At 32.3% G+C, this 8773-nt stretch overlaps 1 protein-coding gene across 1 annotated transcript in view; it reads right to left on the reverse strand.

Moving 5' to 3' along the window:
- Window positions 1–8262, reverse strand: part of LOC114339964 (uncharacterized) — a 507219-nt gene extending 498957 nt beyond the window's left edge. The window contains exon 1 of the mRNA XM_050663491.1: window positions 7693–8262. Coding sequence (XP_050519448.1) covers window positions 7693–8121 — 429 coding nt within the window. The 5' untranslated portion in view covers window positions 8122–8262. The remainder of the gene's footprint in view (window positions 1–7692) is intronic.
- Window positions 8263–8773: the final 511 nt, after the last annotated feature.

Genomic DNA, 8773 nt, shown 5'->3' on the forward strand with positions numbered 1-8773 from the left:
ACTCCATATTACTTATGAGGATTAGGTATAGTTTATAGTACAGATCGACTGTACTTTCATTATCAGTGTACCAAAATTGTGAATTACTGTAAATATGGATCACAAACCTCACGATAATTAGCAAGAAAAAGATAACAGATGGTCAAATCTACGTCAACCAAACCCCAGTAGCAAGCAAGCGTGATGAACTACAGCTACCTCGGCATCATAATATGAAGAATGAACCAACAACCAGGATGTAAGAGCGGTCATCTGAAAAGCTAGATCCACTTTCAACGGGATGAGGACCTCCTTTAAGTGCCTCAACCTGGCTCTTGGTATGAAAGTAAGAATGCAGCGATGCTATGTCTTTTTTGTCCTTTTTTACGATGTTAAATCGTGGATCTTGAACGAAGATATTTACATAAAATTGGAAGAAATTGAGATGCTGCTCCATCGGAAAATACTTAAGTTCTCGTGGACTTCTTCTTCTTCAGGTGCCATCTCCGCTACGGAGGTTGGCAATCATCATAGCTATTTTAATTTTTGAGGCAGTAGCTCTAAATAGTTGTTTTGAGCTGCATCCAAACCATTCTCTCAGGTTCTTCAGCCATGAAATTCGTCTTCTGCCGATGCTTCTTCTGCCATCTATCTTTCCCTGCATTATGAGTCGCAGGATGCCATACTTCTCGCCCCGCATCACATGTCCGAGGTACTGTAGTTTTCTTTCTTTAATTGTCAGTTCAACTTCCTTCTCTTTACCTATTCTTCTCAGTACTTCATTGTTCGTAACTCTATCTACCCAGGAAACCCTCATAATTCTTCTATACGTCCACATTTCAAAGGCGTTAAGTCGTCTCATTGTCTCTACATTTAACGTCCATGATTCCAGTCCATAGTATAGTACACTATATACGTAGCATTTTGTTAGGCGTACTTTAAGAGCTAATGTTAAATCTTTACTACATAGGACCTTTTTCATTTTCATAAAATTAGAACGTGCTTTCTCGATTCTGACTTTGATTTCTGCAGTGTAGTCATTATTTTCGGTTATAAGTGTCCCTAGGTAAGTGTACTTTTTTACTCTTTCGATCTGCTGGCCCTCTACTATCAAGATTTCGTTAGTATTATGGTTGTTTTTACTAATTTTCATAAACTTTGTCTTTTTGATATTGAGAGAGAGTCCGTACTCCCTACTACACCTTACTATTTTACTCATGAGTATTTGCAGGTCTTGTAAATTATCGGCTATTATTACTGTATCATCTGCATATCTGATGTTGTTAACTAAGACTCCATTTACTCTTATGCCGACTGTTTCATCTTCCAGAGTTTCTCGCATTACCTCTTCAGAATAAGCGTTAAATAATAGAGGTGATAGTATGCAGCCTTGCCTGACTCCTCTTTTTATTTCCATTTCTTCAGATGTTTCTGTTTCAATTCTTACTATTGCTCGCTGATTGTAATAGAGATGTGTTATTAGTCTTAAATCTCTTTCATCTAGGTTTTTAGTTTTTAGAATTTCCATGAGTCGGTCATGTTTTATTTTATCAAACGCTTTATTGTAGTCTATAAAACAGACGTAAAGAGAACGGTTAACATCCAAACATCTCTGTGTCAGCACGTTGAAGGAGAATAATGCCTCTCTGGTGCCCATTCCATTGCGGAACCCATATTGAGTGTCACTAATATCCAGCTCCAGTTTAGAGTGTACTCTGGCGTGGATAATTTTAAGCAGAATTTTCAAGGTATGTGACATTAAGCTTATGGTTCGGTAGTCACTGCATTCTTTGGCATTCACTTTTTTTGGCAAACACACAAATGCTGATGTCAACATTTCTCTAGGGATGATTCCCGTAGTATAGATAGCGTTGAACAGTTCTACTATTATGTCCAGGTTTTTCTCGTTGACCAACTTTATCAGCTCGCTAGGTAATTCATCTGGACCAGCAGATTTATTGGTTTTCATAGAGTTTATTGCCTGACTAACCTCTGATTTGGATATCTCTGGGCCTACATCTCCGGTTTGGCTATCTACGGATGTACTAGCTTCTCTCTGGTCATGAAATAGTTCCTCGATGTACTCTTTCCATCGTCGTAGTTTTCGTTCTGTCTCTATTATAGTATTTCCGTTTTTGTCGAGCAATATATTTGAGGTTCTTCTATTTCCTATTCCGGCTAGTTCTTTGACTTTTTTATGTAGGTTGAAGTTGTCATATATGTTTTGAAGTTCTTCTATTTCTTTACATTTTTCAGAGAAGTAGGTTTCTTTAGCCTCCCTAATTTTTCTTCTTATTTGGTTTTGAAGCTGTTTATAGCGAGTCTTATTAATTGTTTTGTTTTTTCTTCTTTCATTCATCAACTCTAGAATTTCCTCCGTCATCCATTCTTCTTTCTTACATTTGGTTGTTGTAAGTACTTTCTTACTTGGATCTAATATAGAGGTTTTGAAGAATTGCCACTGTTGTTCTACGTTGCAATTATTTCTTGGGTTTCTATCTAGATTTGTGTTGATTTCATGTTTCAAATTTTCTTTTGTTTCTTCTGACTTAAGTTTCTGTATGTTAAGTTTATTGTTGTTGCGGCTTTTTTGCGTCTTTTTTAGTTGAAGTTGAAACCTAGCAATAAGAAGACTGTGATCAGAAGATACGTCCGCTCCTGGATATGCCTTTACTGCCTGAATTGAGTTTCGATATCTGTGCTTTATTAGGATGTAGTCAATTTGATTTCTGACGATTTTGTTGTCTTTGTCAGCTGGCGATTTCCATGTATAAAGGCGTCGCTTAGGTAATTTAAAGAATGTATTTGCACATCGTGGACTGACGAGTCGTAAATGAGGAGGTCCTCAGAAGAATAAAGAATAACCGAAAGCACCATCAAATTTCTAAATCTACAATACTTCGGAAACATTATGAGAAATTAGTCCAGATATGACCTGCTCCGGAATCGTTCATATTACATCGATTGATTATATTGGTATATCGATATATTCTTTTAATAGTATCGATAATATTGATACCGATTCGAATGTAGTATCACAAACTAAAGTGCACTATAAATGTAACGTTGTAATCTAATGAATAATGGCTATTGATTAAAATACCGAACAACAGTTTTAAGAATAACCGGTTTTTTTGACCGGTTATAACCGCCAGATTTAACCGTAAGCAAAAAAAAACCGTTATAACAGAAAACTGAGAAAACCAGTGTTTTGTCAACAACCGCCATCCCTATTAGAGCCATTAAATAAAGATGAATTACACGTTATCAACTTAAAAGAAATAAAGATAGCAACGCAATAGATAAATAAATAATAATAATGCTGCAGTACCAGGATAGTGTAGGTGCAGTACTGAGTTAGTAAACATGCCACCACAGGAATGTACGATTTATTGTGTAAAATTTTTATAAGGAGAAACAATTCTAACTAATTGAAAGAACATAAATTCTATCCGTAAAAAATTAAACAAAACCTACTGCAATATGTAATTATATAGACATTGCTATTAAATCGTCTATTTGGAAACTCACGAAAGGATCATGAAAATCCGAATAAAAATAGAAATTGCGGATATTAAAAAACAAAATTAAAAAAGCAGTCATAATTATAAAGGAATGTTTAAACGCTGTAAAAGTTATACAAAGACAGTAACGAAGACTATTAAATTATCTCCTATTGTCCTTTCTGTCCATAACCCGATTTAAAATTTATCTTAAATATTTAAAATGATGGACAAGAAAATGCCACTTTTCGGAAATATGATTAGGTGTAGCGACTACATGCCCAAAGGGGACAGAAAATAAGACATTTGATTGAAAGCGATGTGATGCAGAGGATAAAATAGGACATAACTCGGAATCACAGTAAACGAAGAGTGTAAAGATAATGAAAGTATACAAAAAAAAAAGAGAAAAATCAGAACAATACAAACAATCTTATACAGTAGAAATCTAACATAGAATACGAAAAGAAATATTTATCAGAAGTCATAATAAAATATGACAAAAAGTGTCCCGAAATCATGTATTGCAGAAGATTTTACTAGACCGTCTAAGGAATGAAAATATAAGGTCAAGAATAAAAGCTGGAAACACGAAAATAAAATAAAAAAAAAGAATATCATTAAACGTTAGAAACTGGACACCAGCTAAATAAAAGATAAGGCCTCAGAAAAAATAAATTTCTAATATTTCCACTGACACTGAAACCATAGATAGAAGGAAAGAATCAATGGCTTATTTTATTGATTCTTTCAATCAAGAAAAAACAATAAAAGCTGCAAAAACTTGCTTAGGTATACCACCTCAGTTTTTATTTATAAGATAGATATTGAAACTGAATCTAAAGTATACAGAAAACCAACACATATCAACAAATATTTGAATTATATTATAGTCTAAGATACGATATAAGGTCGACCTGTGCCAGGTCCGATTTGTTTTTGATCGGTACATAAGCAAAAGCAAATCGGGATTTAGGGTTGTAGATCGGGACAAATAAACAGCAATAGCCCAGTAAATGACCGTTTTGGAGTATAATTTTCACTCAACTCCTAATTGCATGAAAATCTGGTTTTAGATTCTACTTACTGTCTACTTCAAAGTTGAAATTGTACCGTTGGTTGCTTCTACTTGGGGGGTGCCAGTTACAGTTACCCCTTTTCGGGGATAAAAAACGCGTGTTTAAAGTAAGTCCCAAAATGGATCAACTGACTAACTCTAAAAAACTTTGGTTCTATATAATTTTTAAACTAAGTCAATACTTTTCGAGTAATTTTATCGAAAAAAATATTCTTAGTAAAAATGTAGCTTTTAAAAAAGCAAAAAAAAATTGTATGTTCAGAAAGTCTATAAAACCAGTAAAGCAAAGTTGTAGCTCATCAAAAATACGTTCTCATTCCTCAAATTCCAAATCGAATTTTTCAACTTGAAATAACCAAAAAATGAAGCAATTTTCGGGCAAAACCTATTACAATTTTTTAGTGTTTAAAAAATCTTTAATTTTGTTTTATATGTATAAAAGTCTCTAGCATTAAATCTAGACGAGTTACGCTCAAAATAAAGTTGGCCCCTTTTTTTGGTAAAAAAAAATCGTGAAAATCTCCCCCTATTTAGCACCGTAAATAAAGTTAATCATTACCGCTTTACCATTTACTTTATATGTGTATTGTTTATACTACGATCTGTAAGGTTTACCGGTTGGGAGTGCTTAGTTTTGAAAAAAATTGGTTTTATAGTAAAAAAAAATTTCCTAAAATATTGGAAAATAAAAGTATTAGGGATACTAAAAATTAAGGAGTAAAAAGTAGGTAGGTTTTGCTTTTATAAATATGATAGATTCATTTTGTTTTTCTGTAAGACAAAAATTGGTTAAAATATGGCTGTTCATATTTTGCATACACTCGTGATTAGTGACTCGTTCAGGCCCTTTCAATCATGTAAACGTAAACAATACATAAGTAAAGTAAATTGTTTGTAAGGCTGTAACGATTTTTTACAAAAAAAGGAGTCAACTTGATTTTGAGCATAACTCGCTTAGTTTTGATGCTAGAAACTGTTTTAAAACATAAAAATGAAGCTTTATTAAAAAAGTTTTAATTGATTTTTCCCGAAAAGTGCTTCATTTCTTGGTTATTTCACGTTGAAATATTTGATTTGGAATTTGACGAATAAGAACGTATTTTTCATGAGCTACAACTTTGCTTTTGTTGGGTCTAGACTTTACGAGTTTACAATTTTTTTCATTTTTTATAGTATGCTACATTTTTGCTAAGAATATTTTTTTCGATCAAATACTTACTTTTTGAGTTATTTGTGAAAATCGCCTGAAAAGGTGATTTTTTTTGTCGAAAAATAAACATTTTCAATCGTAAATAACTCGAAAAGTATTAACCAAGTTAAAACTCTATGGAACTAAAATTGCTTAAAATTAGTCAATTTATCCATCTCCGGACTTATTTTAAACGCGCGGTTTTCACCCCCCGAGTAAAAGCAACCAACGGCACAAGTCGTCCAAATTTTCATGCAATTCTGAGTTAATTCTGAAAATTTCACAGTATCGCTGTATTTCTCGTTCATTTACTGGACTACACGGTGTTTCTATGATCTGTATTTAATCCTACATAATAATAATAATAATAATCAGACGAAATTACAAACAAAAATCGCAATAAAGTAAATTATTTATTTTTTATTAAAATTATATTTTTCATTCGATTTTGCCGCTTTTAGGAGTGCCTTGTTTTTATAACATAGTTATAAAATTCACTGCAAGTCATTGGTTTTCGTGGGCGAAAATCGGGACATTTAGTGTCCCGATCAGGTACAAATCGGTACGCGTCCCCAGACCTCTTAAAATCGGGACGTCCCGCGCAAATCGGGACACCTGGTAACGCTAACCTGCACCGACCTGTTTAATGGATAAAAATTGTTTGATATGTAATTTAGTATGTTAACAATTATAAAAAACAAGGGGTGTCCCATATAATTATGTTCTGACTATAATTAATTAATAATTAAAAAATGACCTTTTTATAAATTAAAAAAAAATGTCGACTCGGGCAGATATTATTTTGGATTTTTTGGATCATTCGAAACAAAAAAGGTCTTTTGTAATATTTCTCTTGAGATAATCGTTTTCAAGTTATAAACAATTTAAAACTGAAAAAAGAACGAAAGATGACGATTCTTCTAGGCTTAAGAACATAAATAAAAATATCATTTTTTAAATAAACTACCTAAATTCAAGTTCAAACTTTATTCTATCAGTTCTTGATAAAATAAGTATTTTGGACTTATTTAATTTTAAAACATCGTTTTAGTTGTTAAAGCCCGATCGCCAAGCTTCCCATAAGAAATCTTCCTAATTAACAATAATTAGAAAAATATATTTTAAAATAAAACATGGCAAAGATTCTTATCGGGACCTGATAGAAAAAGGTTTGAACTTGATGATTACAAAATAATATTTTTTACTTGTGTTTCTAAGCCTTGAAAATCGTCATTTTAGTTTTTTTTTAGTTTTTAATTGTTTATGACTCGAAAACGATCAACATAAAAAAATTACATAAAAAGACTTTTTTGTTTTGAATGATCCACAAATCTAAAATAATACCTGCCCGGGTCGAATTTTTTTTAATTTATAAAAAAATGATATGTATTAATAATTAATTAATTATAGTCACAACAAAGTTAGATCGGGCACTCCTTGTTTTGTATAATTGTTAACATGCTAAATAACATATCCAATAATTTGTATCCATTAAACAGGTCGGTCCAGATTGACCTTTATTACTGTACAGTTAAAATCAGAAAACAAAGGTTAAAAAGTGGTTTATCATGTCAATACATGAGAATATCAAAATTACATTTAATAACGAAAATAGTTATTTACTAGTTCCTGTTTATCAACTAAAACATTTTTACAAGAGAAGATTGTAGAAATATACCGCTTGTCAAAATAGTTTTTAAATGATAGTACACAAAAGTACGATACTATTTAACATACACATTTAAAATACTAATAAATATATTAACATTTTTTTTATTTGAATTAAACCTGAAAATAAACACGGCAAAACAAAAATTTATATAGTAATCAATATTAGAATAAAAGAGAATAAAAGAATGTCAAAGAAACTTTGGGTACTTTGGCACTCTGTACTTTTCCCAAAATTGACATAATCCAAACAATAAATTTTTAAATAGACTTACCTGGCTAATATTCGTTGAAATTTTAATTTGTGGTCTTTCCCTTTTGCTCAGATAAAAATCATGGTTTCGGCTGTTATCCCTTGGCTCTTCGGTTGTTCCTGTGACATCACTGTTAGTTGTATCATAAATCGTACTTCCATCCGTTGAAGTAATGGTAGAAGTAACTAACGAAAGCTTTCTAGGGGTAGTTTCTGAGGAAAATATTATCGTCGAAGGTATTTTAGTCGTTGTTTCGGTTTTTACATAAGGAATCGTTGTTTCCGTGATTTTCCAAGTAGTAATTATAGTGTCTGGGCGGTTGGTAGTAATTTCGCGTTTTAATTCATTTTTAGCCTGTCTAAACCACGATTGTAAAAAGTTAGGACTACTCCAAAACTGAGATTCTACTCTTACGGCGCACAAAAGACTCATAAACAATATCGCGCGCATTTTAGAATATTATTTGCTATAGAATTGTGAAAGAACCACGGACCAAGAATGAGTTTTCCGCAGTACCGTCAACTTTAAGAAGTCGCGAGATCGCCGATACGCGCTTGCCTAGAGAGAGCACTGACAACGATAGTACCTAAGTCGAAGGCCTAAGAGGGTCTGTCACGAAAAAGACGTTCAATGCAATATGAACCTATGCAGTGTTGCTGAAACTAACCCACTTCCTAGCTTGAGGTAATGTATTTAGATGAACCAATGGTCATCCTTCTTTATTTGCAAAATAAAACTGCACTAGCCACCATCTTTGTTCCTTACAGTTTTTTAACCTCTAGAGTTAAAATTATCTACGAAACTTTCATGTATCCATTATAAATTATTTAAAATTTGTTATTATGATGATCTTATAATTTTTAAATATCAAACAACAGATTTCATGATAGCATATAGTTTTATTAATTTACTTTGAATAGATCAAATTTTTATTGCGTATTTCCCACTTGTTTTCGGGATTTAATTAACAATACACCAGTCTATCTATGAAAAAATCATTGATCTCACGTAAAAATCTTATACAGATGTTTAAAGGTTCTAAAAGGTATATGAAGGGTAACTGATGAAATAACCGTACAGCTGATTTTGCTTTGTTTTTTTT

This window comes from Diabrotica virgifera, chromosome 10, assembly GCF_917563875.1.
Source record: "Diabrotica virgifera virgifera chromosome 10, PGI_DIABVI_V3a".
Classification (NCBI taxonomy): domain Eukaryota; kingdom Metazoa; phylum Arthropoda; class Insecta; order Coleoptera; family Chrysomelidae; genus Diabrotica; species Diabrotica virgifera.